Below are 13472 nucleotides of genomic sequence, written 5' to 3' on the forward strand. Positions count from 1 at the left end.
GAAACCGAAAGTAACATTGTGTTTTTTGCAGCTGAGCAGGTACATGGGGCAGCCGTCCAGCTCCAGTGCCTGAAGGAGGAGGCCACCTGAGGCTAAAGGAGCGGTTGCCAGCATCCCGTTTCCCCTTCCGCCTGAATGCTGACGTTGCTTCATTTCGTCGGAGCGTGGTGTGCGAGCCCCTCCCTCGGTGGGGCTGGCTCTATTGCAGGGGAGAGGAGACTCTCAGAGAAGGCGGACCCAGGCAGGGCGGAGCGGTGACTTGGTGGAGGGTGCTGGGTTCGAGGAGGAGGAGCGGTCTCTGGAGACGGATGCAAGGAGTGAGAGTGCTCAGAGGAGGTGGTAAGAATAGGTAAGGGGAAAGGGAAGGTTGGAAAAAAAGGGGGGTGGAGGAGGCAAAGAGGAGGATGACATCATCTGTGAAATCTACACCTGTGGAGAGGGGGAAGGGGGGAAATGAGGGACGACATTGCAGTAGATCCTCTCAGAGGAATGATGAAGGGGGGCTGGTCCGGGACATCTCAGGGTCGGGGACTCCAGAAAAGTGCGCTTTGGGGCTGGAAGCCTCAGTGAGCGGTATGTCTGTGGAGAAGATGCAGTCTGATAGTTTGTGGAAGGTAGTGTTGAAACCTAAAAATCGTGACAAGACGTTTCTGGGGGTGAATCCGACAGCATACTTGCCAACCCTACCGATTTAGGCGGTAGGATACCGCTTTTTAAGCAGTCCTACCGCCTACCGATTTATTGGCACCAAATACCGATTTTTTTGGTTAAAAAAAACAATTTCTTTTTTTTTCCCACGCCAGCTCAGGGGTATCTTTCAAGGGCTCCCCCAAGCTGGCGTAGAGGGAGAAGGCACGGCATGCAGGCTTTTGATGTAAAAGGCACCCATGGCGGTGGGCTAAATGCACCCCTCCGCCGCGGGTGCCTTTGACAAAAGGCGCCATTAGCCCCCCACCACGCCAGCTCGGGGGAGTCTTTCAAGGACTTCCCCGAGCTGGCGTAGCGGGAGAAGGCGCAGCATGCAGGCTTTTGATGTAAAAGGCACCCATGGCGGTGGGCTAAATGCTCCCCTCCGCCGAGGGTACCTTTGACAAAAGGTGCCATTAGCCCCTCACCACGCCAGCTCAGGGGAGTCTTTCAAGGACTTCCCTGAGCTGGCGTAGCGGGGGAAGGCGCAGCATGCAGGCTTTTGATGTAAAAGGCACCCATGGCGGTGGGCTAAATGCGCCCCTCCGCCGCCGGTGCCTTTGACAAAAGGCGCCATTAGCCCCCCACCACGACAGCTCGGGGGAGTCTTTCGAGGACTTCCCCGAGCTGGCGTAGCGGGAGAAGGCGCAGCATGCAGGCTTTTGATGTAAAAGGTGCCCACGGCGGTGGGCTAAATGCGCCCCTCCGCCATGGGTGCCTTTGACAAAAGACGCCATTAGCCCCCCACCACGCCAGCTCGGGGGAGTCTTTCAAGGACTTCCCGAGCTGGCATAGCGGGAGAAGGCGCAGCATGCAGGCTTTTGATGTAAAAGGCGCCCACGGCGGTGGGCTAAATGCACCCCTCCGCCATTGGTGCCTTTGACAAAAGGCGCCATTAGCCCCCCACCACGCCAGCTCGGGGGAGTCTTTAAAGGACTTCCCTGAGCTGGCGTAGCGGGAGAAGGCGCTGCATGCAGGCTTTTGATGTAAAAGGCGCCCACGGCGGTGGGCTAAATGCGCCCCTCTGCCATGGGTGCCTTTGACAAAAGGCGCCGTTAGCCCCCACCACGCCAGCTCGGGGGAGTCTTTCAAGGACTTCCCCGAGCAAGACTCCCCCGAGCTGGCGTAGCGGGAGAAGGCGCAGCATGCAGGCTTTTGATGGAAAAGGCGCCCATGGTGGTTGTTAAGCCTCCATGCCCTTCTAATCTGTTAGCTGGGAAAGTAAGCACGGCGTCGCCAGTTGCTCACCGACGCATCCGCGATCAAAGACTGCAGTACAAGACCAAAGACTATCATAGCAGTCAATTGCCTCCATTACCGAGGATGCAGCGCAGGGCTTGGAAGGTAGCCTGGCAACGCTGGCGTCCTCTACACTGCAGGAACACTCGCCCTGCTGTGACGGCATCACGCAAGCCGAGTCACGTGATGCAGTCTTCATAAGCGCCTCCCTGTACAAACACCGGCGCTTCTGAACTTTCTTCGGTGGCGTTCTGGACTTGACTCCTGTTTCCTGAACATAGTTGTTTCCTGATCCTTCTGGTGTTGACCTCGGACTGCTTTGGTTACTCTTTGGATATTGTCTTGTTGATCGGCTGCCTTTCTCCTCTTTGAACTCGGATTTCCCTGATTTGCCTTGGATACTGAATTGGTCTGCTCTACCCGCTCCCTGCTCGACCTCGGCCTGACATTGGATATTGCTTTCGGATTCTGATTTGGTCTGCTTTGCTCGCTCCCTGCAGGACATCGGATTGTTATTAGACTTGCCTTGGATTGTTTCCACGCCGCTACCGCAGCTTGAATGACTTTGGCCTTTTTTCTTGATTCTGTGAACTTCTTCGCCTTCGTCACTCGCAAGTACACGGACTAGAGACTTCCATTGTGTACGTTGTGGGCTGTTTCCTCTTGAGCTTTGCACCTGAGGTTCTATGGTCTGTCCCTTCCTTATCCGGACCTGTGTTACCACTAGGACAGGAGTCCAACACGACTGCAGGTGTCCGCTTTACCAGCCGGTTAACGTCTTACCTGGGTCAGCAGGTTAGTGGCATTTGTGTATGCTTTTGTATTTTCCTTATTGTTATACAAAGTCTGATACTTGCCATTGTCTATCAGCTGGTGGTGTGTCCTCCGGAATACCGAAGTCTACACAACCAAGGTCTACCTTCTACGGCGCCTGGATCATCGGTCTCCTGTCTTTCCAGTAATGGACCAATCTGGTTGTTAATTCTAATAGCCAGACAGGTACATTATTTGGAAGACTTCGTCAACTACACGACGAGGCAAGTCGCTCCATATCAAGTGCTCTGTTGATCTGACAGTGGTGGGCTAAATGCGCCCCTCCGCCAAGGGTGCCTTTGACAAAAGGCGCCATTAGCCCCCCACCACGCCAGCTCGTGGGAGTCTTTCAAGGGCTTCCTCGAGCTGGCGTAGCGGGAGAAGGCACAGCATGCAGGCTTTTGATGTAAAAGGCGCCCACGGCGGTGGGCTAAGGGCGCCCCTCCGCCGCGGGAGCCTTTCACAAAAGGCGCCATTAGCCCTCCACCACGCCAACTCGGGGGAGTCTTTCAAGGGCTCCCCCGAGCTGCCATGGTGGCAGAAGGCGTGGCAGGCGCCTCATTGTCATTGAATGCACCCGCGGCGGAGGGCTCATTCAATGACAATGGGCTGCTGACGCGCCCTATTCCTATCATTACCTCCTCACCTGACTATTTTTGAAACTTTAAGATTCCTACAGATTTTTGGTCACAGAATGTTGGCATGTATGCGACAGAGATTGCTAGATGGTTGAAGGCAGCAGTGGGAGATGTTTCTCGGGTACAAGTGGTGGCTGGGGGCCGGTTGTTGGTGGAGGGGTCGGATGCTGATAGCAAAGCAAAGATTCTGGAGGTGCGTTGTCTGGGTAGACATGCGGTAAGAGTGTTTGATCAAAGTGGAGTGTCTTGTAAGGGGGTGCTGTATGGAGTGCCGGTGGTTATGAGTATGTCTGAGGTGGAGGAGCAACTGGCGGGAGTGGGGGTGGTGGAGGCGTGGAGGTTGGGGAGGAGGGATGCACATGGGGATGTGGTGTCTACAACTGTGGCAGTGAGATTTGAGAGAACGGAGTGTCTGGAGGTGGTGGAGATGGCTTATCAGAGGTATTGTGTGAAAGTATATGTGGCAATGCCATTGAGGTGTTATAAGTGTCAACGATTTGGACATGTGGCGAGAGCATGCAGGAATGAGAGGCACTGTGGGAGGTGTGGTGGAGATCATGATATAAAGGAATGCAAGGTGGGGACCCCGGAGAAATGTGTGAATTGTGGGGGGGGGAGCATTCTTCCGCGTTTAGGGGGTGTGAGAGTTACAGGGTGGCGAAAGAAGTGGTACAGGTGAGGGCGGCGGAAGGTTTGTCTTATGCGCAGGCTGTAGCAAAGGTGAAACCAGTACGGGTAGTGAGTGAGGTGAGTGAGAAAGAGTTGGTGGTGGATGAGGTTGTGGGAAGGAAGAAAGTGGTGGGTGAAGTGAAAGGTGTAGAAATGGTGGTTGTCCCGAAAACAGTGGAACGCGAGGAGTTTGTTGAGGAATGGACAGGAGTTGAAAGCAGTGTTGTGTGAGGAAGTCAATGTTGGCATGGTTTGTATTCAGGAGACGTGGTTGAGGGGTGATTTGAGATTTGAGATTTGTGATACTAGGTTTTGAGTTGTTTCGTAAGGATAGGTTGGAAGGGAGAGGGGGGGTTGTGGCTTTAGCAGTTCGAAAGGGGTTGATTGCAAGGGAGATTGTGGTGGATGGAGCAGTAGAGGTGATTGGGGCGGGGATTCGGGTAGGAGGATCGTAAGTATTGGTGCTGAATTATTATAATCCGTGTGAGGTGGTGGAAGTGGGTGTGTTGACTGGAGTGATAAGAGGACATGTGGTACTGTGTGTTTTGTGTGGCGATTTTAACAGTGCCAACACGTTGTGGGGTAGTGATAGGACAGATACGAATGGAGAACTGTTGGAAGACATGGCGGATGAATTGAGTCTGGTATTGCTGAATGATGGGTCGGGTACGAGGTTGGATGTGAGGACTGGGAAGCTGTCGTGCTTGGATTTGACCTGGGTGACTGCTGCAATTGCGGGTGAATGTGATTGGGAGGTGCGTGAGGATGGGGACATGGGGCGCGATCATTCTGCTATTTTGGTGACTGAGGGGTGAGGTAGGGACCAGGTCACGTATGACTGGGAGTCGGTTGAATTTTAGGAAGGCTGATTGGGAGGTGTATAAGGGAGTGTGTCGGGATTTGATTATTCCAAGGGGAAGAGAATGGGGGGTGGATGAATGGAATGAGCATCTGGTGCAGGGAATGAGAGCAGCGTCTGTGGCAGCAATTCCAGAGATTGAGAAAGGGAAGGGTGGGAAGATCGAGGTTCCTTGGTGGTCGGTGGAATGTTCAAGAGCAGTGGCGGCACGAAAGAAAGCTAGAGCAAGAGCGGTGAGTACAGGAATTTTGGTGGATCTGGTGGCATAAAAGAAGGCTAAGGCGGTGGCGCAGAGGGTGATTAGGGAAAGAAAGCGAGGATATTGGAGGGGCTATTGTGGGTCCCTGGGGAGTGATTCTGGTGTGAGTGAGGTTTGGAAACAGTTCAAGCGGATGTCCGGATTAATGAGGTTGCAGGGTGGTATGTCTGTGTTGTTGAAAGGAGAAGAGGTGATTAGTGAGGATGGGGATAAGGCGAATTTGTTGAGTATTTTGCGGGGGTTCACAGTTCGAGGAACTTCCCAGAAGAGGTGAGTATACGAATGGGTGTGGTAGAGGAGGAGACGCGAGAGGTGGTGGCGAATGTTGGGCATTGGGAGGAGCAATATGAGGTTTCGTTTTCGATGGTGGAGTTGGATGGAGCGATTCGGAAGCGGAAGTGGTCTAGCCCTGGGGTGGATGGAGTTATGTATGTATTTTTGGAGAAGTTGCCTGAGGAATGTAAGTTAGAGGTATTATCGCTGTTCAATGAGATCTGGAAGAGTGGAGTTTTGCCGAAGTTGTGGAAAAGAGCGATTGTAGTGGCGATTTTGAAGGGTGGCAAGGTTCCTACAGAGTGTAAGTCGTATAGGCCGATTGCGTTGACTGTTGTGCCGTGTAAGGTTATGGAACGGATGGTGGTTGAGCGATTGGGGTTTTATTTGGAGTCGAATGGGTGTTTGAGTGACTTTCAGAGTGGGTTCAGGAGGAATCGGTCGGTGGCTGATCCATTAGTGAGATTAGTAACTGGGGTGGAGGAGGCATTATGTGATGGAGAGTTGGTGGGAGCGTTCTTTTTGGATTTGGAGAAGGCGTATGATATGGTGTGGAAGGGAGGGTTGTTAGTGAGGCTGTTGGAGATGGGTGTGAAGGGGAGGATGTTTCGGTGGATTAGGGCGTTTTTGGCAGCTAGGACCTTTTAGGTGAGAGTGAGGGGGTGCTGTCTGAGGTTTGGAAGATGGAGAGTGGGTCGCCACAGGGAAGTGTGATTAGTGCAATGCTGTTTAATGCGATGGTGGATGGGTTGATTCGGGCTTTGGCGGGAATTGGATGTCAGGTGGATTTCTTCGCGGATGATGGTGTGGTCTGGGTAAGAGGGCGGAGTTTGTTTTTGGTGCAGAGACGGTTGCAAGCTGCGATAGTACGCATGGAGGAGTGGTGTGGGAAATGGGGCTTCTCGGTGTCTGGATAAAAGTGTGAGTATGGTGTTCTCAAGGAGAAGAGTGCAGCAGGAGTTGAATTTGGTTCTGAAAGGTGTAAGGGTGAAGAGCGTGGAAGAGTTTCGGTACTTGGGGGTGATTCTGGATAGAAAGTTGAATTGGAATGTGCAAGTGGATGGTGTGGTGGATAAGTGTAAACGCAGGCTGAATTTGTTGCGTGCGGTGACTGGAAAAGAATGGGGTGTGCAACAGAAGTGTTTACGAATGTTGTATAAGGGGTTGATTTTGAGTGTGATGGATTTTGGGTGTCAGGTGTCAGTGGGTTATACGTCGAGTCAGAAGTTGCGGTTAGATAGGATACAGGCGAGGGCATTGAGAGTGTGTTCGGGTGTGATGAGGTCCTCTCCAGTGAATGCGGTGCAGGTGCTTGTGAGGGAGATGCCATTGGGGTTGAGGAGGGATGCGTTAAATATGAGATGGTGGGTGAAGTGCAATGCGAAGAGTGTGGCTCATCCGGTTCGTGAATGTTTGAAGTATAATTGGAGGTTTGACTATTACACGGTTCGGTGGAGGAGGAAGGGGGGCACTTTTGGGTTTCACATGTGGGAGAAGGGAGTGCAGTGGGATGTGGGTGATTTGATGACTGTGACAGATACGGATTTGGAGAGAAGGCCGAGGTGGATGATGAGATCTCCAACGGTGTGTTTGGAATTGGCGAATGTGGTGTCGAAGAAGAGAGGTATGCGGGGTGAGATCAAAGCTTTGGGTCAGGAGTATGTGGCAGGAAAGGAAGGATACAAGGTGTTTACGGATGGTTCAAAGGATCCTGTGTCTGGGAGAGTGGGAATGGCGTATTATCTAGAAAGCATTGGGGAGTATAAAGTAGGACGACTGATGAATGATGTGTCTATTTGTACGGCTGAGTTGGTGGCGATTGCATTGGTGATTGATAGGGTGTGTGAGTTGGGGTATGAGAAAGTGGTGGTGTTCTCGGATTCATTGAGTGGGTTGCAGGCGATTGTGGCAGGGGATGGTGATAGGAAGGATGTGATTTTGGACATTAGGATGAAGATTGATCGGTGTGTGCGCGGGGGTATGGATTTGGAGTTGGCGTGGGTTCCCAGTCACAGTGGCATTTTGGGAAATGAGTTGGTGGATCTGGCGGCGGGTGAGGGTATGAGGAGGGGAGCGGTTGATGTGAGGTTGCCTTTGATTGTGGATGAGTTGAAGGCTGTGATGGTGAGACTGGTCCTGGATGAGTGGCAGGAGAGGTGGGTGTTCGTGGGAAAGTGTCGTTGAAGTTGGATGCAGGGAGTTCAGAATGGAGGAGGGGGAGGAGGTGATGCTGAATCGGTTGAGGATAGGTCATGTGGGGCTGAATTACTGTCTTTTTCGAATAGGGAAGCGTGAAGCAAGGGACTGTGCGGTGTGTGGGGTGCCTGAAACGGTGGGACATTTTTTGATTAGGTGTGAGAGACATGTTGCAGAGAGAGAATTGATGAGGGTTCGGTTGACTGCGTTGGGTGTGGCTGAGGTGAGCGGGAGGGCTTTGCTGGGAGGTGATGGGGAGAGAGGCAGGAGGAGGAGTAGTGTGATGTTGGATTTTGTGAGGCAGACGGGGAGGTGGGAGGAGTTGTGAGTTTAAATGGAGCTAAATAATAATTAGTGGGTACGGTGCACATCATCCTATAGGATGGGAAAGCACCTGCGTGGGTCCGCCCACGCCTCCGATAATTAAGAAGAAGAAGAACATTCACGTCATCATCATTTTTTGCACGAGCTGGAAGGCAGGGCGTTGCGAGAGCGATTCCGCCGTTGCAAAGCACATTTCGTATAGTTCATTATTATTTGGTTTCTGGTAAGTCTTAAAATTATCTCATGTTGATTGTCAATATTGGGGAGGGGGTATGTTTGTGTATTTTGGTGATTTATAATGTGCATCGGGTGAGATTTACTTAAAGTACAGGCGGATTCCGTTTTTTTTCGTTATTTCGGTGTATTTTTGGGATATGTAACGTGCATCACAGGGGTGAGGCAATATTGGGGAGGGGGTATTGTGTATTTTGGGGGTTGAGATGGATTCAGTTCGTTTTGGGGTTTTCTCATGCAGATGTGCGACGTGTGTTTTATGGAGTGGGGCTGGGCACAGTGCGTTCCTCCCGTCCCAATGGGACTTCCACTGTACCAGTGACCAGTACAGGGAACAGCTAGTTATCCTCCTCGCTGGAGCGGGAGGCAGGGGGTTGGAGGATTTGGTATGTGCAGCAGATGGGGATATGTGTGTTATGCAGACAGACGCATATGGGTACAAATTTCCTGCATAACAGTTCAGTTATTTATTTCTCCTGCACGGGGTTGGGGGGGGGGGGCGATTTGGCATTCCCCGGGGAGGGGATTGTTCATTTACCCCTTTGCAATGTGTGGAAGAGGAGGCTAAACAGAGGCCTTGTATTGCTTTCATTATCAGTCATACATTTAAAGTCCCTATGAGACCCGCTAGCATTGTGTGTTTGTTTTAAAGTCTGCCGATACTTTCTGAAATGCCTTTAAGGCGTATTGACGTATATCTGTTACGTCGTCGTGACGCTTTCACGTGGGACGTCTATGTGCTTAGAAAGAGGAGCGCTCCATGCCGTCCACGGGCGTGTATTTATTTTTTATTGCGTATTTATAATGCGCTTATTCAAATCGGAGAAGTGCGTGGTATATTTAATGATAATGATATTTTTATTTACATCGAGGTCATACACAGGTGTTTCACAGCGCGGCAATGGAAGGGAACGGGGGAGAACAAAACACCAAAGGGTTTGTTTTCTCTATTTTGATTTTAGTTGCACCAACAGTGGATCTTTGTGTCTTCTTGGCTGGTATCCCCCAACCCCAAACAGAAGTGGTTTATGGCCGTGCTGCACACGCCAAGGGAATTTCAGGGCAGATTCGGCTGCCGCCATCTTCACCCTTATCCAGTGGTGGAAACTGAAACAATTTGGTGGGTGGGGGGTCCCACAAGGGACGGTGTGGGGTGGAGTTGGAGGGGCGGTGTCCAAAGCGGCAGGGTTTGGGCAGGTGGAGCTGGCAGTTGACCTCCGATCAAAGGAAATGTCCAAAATAATAGTTTAAAACTGCGCAATTTCTTTCATGCTGCTTCTTTTCCAAACTATATATCAATTCCACTTTAAACCACCTCCATGGCACTGGCGATGAGTTACTTTTGACCAGTGTTGCTGAGTAAATATTCTTTAAAATGCACAATTTGCATCCCATTTTATTTTTAAAAAAACTCCCCCTTTGGGTACTATTCAAACATGGTCAGAAAAGGAATGACTTGCCGTTTACAACTATGGACCACTTTTTCATTGGTGTCCGAGACAATTTTATGGCCCAGTCCGACCCGCACTTGTACAAGGGAACAAACCGTACCATCCATCTGTGCACCTAAACTACCAACAGCAATGTTAGTCTACACTGTGATCTGAGCTCATACAGCGGATTATTTTAAGCAGACTGTTAAAGAATCTATAAAAAGAGCAATTACTCTAGCTAATGATGAAAGAGCAGATAATCTGTGGGGAAATCCTGGTTTAAACCGAAGGGATTGTCCTGCAACTTCATTCTTGAAACCTGCTGATTTCTGTTTGCCATAAGCAACATTTTCTTTTACTTAAACCACACCCGGCACAGCTCCTGCAGCTCCCCTCTGAAAGCAGTTGGGTGGCTGCATCGTGTGGGATAGTTTCAATGATAATAGGGGTATTTATTTATTCATGTGACGGCTACCTGTATATTTTTTTATGCAATGTTTGTCGGATACAAGTATCCGACAAACATTGCATAAATAAATGAATAATCCGGGTCCATGTATCCGACAAACATTGCATAAATAAATGAATAATCCGGGTCCATGTATCCGACAAACATTGCATAAATAAACTGGGTCGTGGCTGAGGACTGTAACTTCCTCTGGTGGCCCTGTGCACCCTGCATGGGGGTCACAAGAGGAAGTTACAGTTTGCTTTTCCTGCAGCTGTGACCTGTATCAAAGTCCTGGTGTGTACACGCAGGGGGGCGGAGCCATCAGAGCGCTCATGGCGGCAATGAGCTGTTCTGCCCCCCTACTCTGTGCCGCCGCGGGCGCTTTCTTTTTTTTTTTTTCCAAAGTAACCCAGTGCACAGCATGGGTTTGGGGTTTGCGGCGGCTGACTTCGGCCGGATCCCGCAATCCGGCTACACATCTGGTGCCAGATCTCGGATCCGACGAGAGCCGGCCCAATGACCAGTTCTGCCATTATCTACGCAACACAGCTTTCACTGTTATAACAGCAATGAGCTCACTATGACGGCATGCAGTTCCCTTGGTATGATTTCTGTAACTTTACTGGCTTTACGAGGTGAGGGGTTATGAACATTGCAGGGAGATGTGCCTGACTTTACCGCTCAGTGCTGCCAGGCAGTGCATTGAGCTGTACCGGCCAGTCTGTACCACAAGTGGTCTCTTGACCCGCCCACCCCCATATTTCTTTCTTTCTGTATAGGACCGACTTCCTTCGTTTCCCTGCAACTTCCTTGATTTACCTGTGTTGTCTCACTGACTAGGTGCCTGCATGTTGCTTTGTTAGTATACAGTGAAAATGCAAACTCCTATGTAGTCTTGCCAGCAAGATAACTGAGTATTTAGCCCTAAAAAGTAGCCATACTGTAGGCAGAGGTCTTCAATCTGCGGGGTGCGATATCCAAGACAGCGAGAAAAGAGAAAATACATGCTCAGTCAGTGCAACGTGATGAGGGCGCGGGAAATAAATGCAGCCTGGACGTGCTCTTTCCTGAATTTGGATCGCGTGTCCACGCTGCGTTGTTGCTTCCTGCTGGTGACACCAGCGTCTTATTGACTGGTAAGGGATGCCGCTTCTCAGCTCAGACCGCCACACCACAGTTGGACGGAGTGCCGGGAAGCAGGCGTTTGTCTGTCCCTCTCCCCCTTTGGACCCTCTCCCCCTTTGGACCCTCTCCCCCTTTGGACCCACTCCCCCTTTGGACCCACAAAGTGGGGAAATGTGAGCAGGGGGGCTGGATCACTGCAATGCTGGTTCCCCCTGGACCCCTCTCCCTCTGTGCCCCCACCTTGCTTGGTCATGGGGGAAGAAGAGGCGAGCGGCGACGGAAGCACGCATTGCCAGTGTTGTATGATATCCAGCTCCTCCACAGCAGATTGCTGGAGAACCAGCAATCTGCCGTGGGGTAGCCAGATATCGTACAACACCGGTCCCCCCTGCTTTGGCTGTCCCTCTGCCTCGTCACCTCTCTGGTCCATGGGACAGCGCTGGCCGGGTCCGAGATCTGGCATCAGATGTCTGGCCGGATCTCGGGACCTGGCTTGCCTCAGCCATGACCAGGCTTTATCAAGCCCCCAGCTTTGCAGAGGGAAGCTGGGCGCTCGGTGACCTAATCTAAGCAGGGCTCCTTTCCCCAGCAGTCACTCGCGCATTTTCTGGCTCTGTTTGCTCATCCCGTTTGTTTTTTCTGTCCTGAAAGTGACACCACGGAATGAACATCACTGTGGCGGGCAGTGTGGTCACTGTTGAAAGCAGGCATTCTACATGCATTATTGTTCAAATGTGCATTTTACACATTTAAAAGGAAAAAAGTAATTTCCAAACTCAAAAACGCTGCTGAAACTTGGGTTCAGTAGTTTTCTTTGAGATGTTTTATTATAATTTTTTTTCTCTGAGCACCACACCAATACAATTTGTGTGCCCCTTGCTTTGTGTTTTATCACAGGTTATATTCATGAAGATGTTATGTTTACAAATAAATGCTTCCATTGTGCTGACAGCAGTTTAGGAAATTAAACTGGGTTCATGGGTGCCAAACAGAGGCAGAAATGCACCAACCCATCCCTGGGCCAAACACATTTTATATAGCACTTCCTTTTTTTTATAAGTAATTGCAAAAAGCCCTATCGATTAACAAGTTTTGCATATTTGTTATTGTTTTAGTTAAATTCAACCTTAAACACAGTCTCAGCAATGGTCTGTCAACCTGCTGAGCCATCTACTATAGAGCAAGTCTATGCATCCCATGATATACTAAAATCACTGCATTACCAACAGTACATTGATTGCACCGCTTCCATAGAAGTGATTTTAAAGTGGAATTCATGTATATCATCCTGCTGGGGGGGCCAGGCCTTCGCCTGCATGTGGCACCATATGTTGCAGAGAAGCCAGGGGCTCTCGTTTCTGGCATGGCAGCCGCGGCAGTCTGCTGCTATGTCAGCACTGTCACCTAACTGCAGTATAAGCTACATGGCTGTTACTCGATGTGTCCAAAAGTTGGCTCAGTGAGTTAAGAACTACTGTGTCATATTCTATGTAAAATATGTAGATTAATGATTTTAATGCCAGCAGGCAGGACTTCACAACTGTTAAGGGTAACCTATAACAAGCTTATGCTCTTTCTCTCGCTCGCTCTATTATTTTGTTTTGTCTCTGTGACTGAGTATGAGTCACGTTTTCAGGTATGTGCTCGACTGCTCTCTCTACCATCTGGGGTGGGACTGGCCTATAGGGAACCTTTGGAGATTTCCCGGTTGGACCCTGCACCCTAGGTCCCTTTTGTGTGCGGGGGAGGATTTTTGCCGACTGGCAGTGTAGTGCACACATATTGGTACAGTCAATCTGGTACGTTTATAATATTTTTTTTATTGTACTTTTTCAATTGCAGGAACACACATTGGCTTAATCATCCCATCTTGGACAGCAAAGTCCCCAGCAGCAATGGCACCATTAAAAAATCCTGACATCTGTATTAGGACTTTCCGATGGTAAGAATGTCTTTTTTTAAAACGACTATTTTGCTGTGGGTGATAGTGGGGTAATTTTAAAGGTATAGTAGGAGTCACAATCAGGGATTCCAAACCTATTTTTGAGGCTGTTCCTTTCTCATGTCCAGTTTGGGGCGGTAAAAGAGCTGGTTTTAACCCCTGCTCATTTTTGAAGTCTCAGGTAGACCCATGTATCCTTGACTAACTGTTTTCATTGCAGCAGCATCGCTCCACGTGTCGGTGTGTCAACCTAACCACCTGTGTCCCAGCAAGCAAAATCCAATGAACCACTTGACCCAGTCACGCAGGCAAGTAAGGATTTCTTAAGTG

At 50.2% G+C, this 13472-nt stretch overlaps 2 protein-coding genes across 6 annotated transcripts in view; one reads left to right on the plus strand and one right to left on the minus strand.

Moving 5' to 3' along the window:
• The window catches only part of LOC138487560 (zinc finger protein 16-like), a 127316-nt gene extending 124885 nt beyond the window's left edge, over window positions 1-2431 (minus strand). The window contains exon 1 of the mRNA XM_069614040.1: window positions 1936-2431. Coding sequence (XP_069470141.1) covers window positions 1936-2431 — 496 coding nt within the window. The remainder of the gene's footprint in view (window positions 1-1935) is intronic.
• The window catches only part of LOC138489434 (zinc finger protein 135-like), a 176645-nt gene continuing 163180 nt past the window's right edge, over window positions 8-13472 (plus strand). The window contains exons 1-3 of one of the 5 annotated variants that reach the window (XM_069617152.1): window positions 8-349; window positions 13043-13142; window positions 13363-13454. In XM_069617152.1, the coding sequence (XP_069473253.1) occupies window positions 13425-13454 (30 nt within the window). In that variant the 5' untranslated portion in view covers window positions 8-349; window positions 13043-13142; window positions 13363-13424. Of the gene's footprint in view, window positions 350-8368; window positions 8628-8672; window positions 9128-13042; window positions 13143-13362; window positions 13455-13472 lie in introns of those variants that run through there. The other 4 variants (XM_069617150.1, XM_069617153.1, XM_069617154.1 and 1 more) reach the window with 4 other exon arrangements.

This window comes from Ambystoma mexicanum, chromosome 9, assembly GCF_040938575.1.
Source record: "Ambystoma mexicanum isolate Mex_15411 chromosome 9, UKY_AmexF1_1, whole genome shotgun sequence".
In the NCBI taxonomy this organism is placed as follows: Eukaryota; Metazoa; Chordata; class Amphibia; order Caudata; family Ambystomatidae; genus Ambystoma; species Ambystoma mexicanum.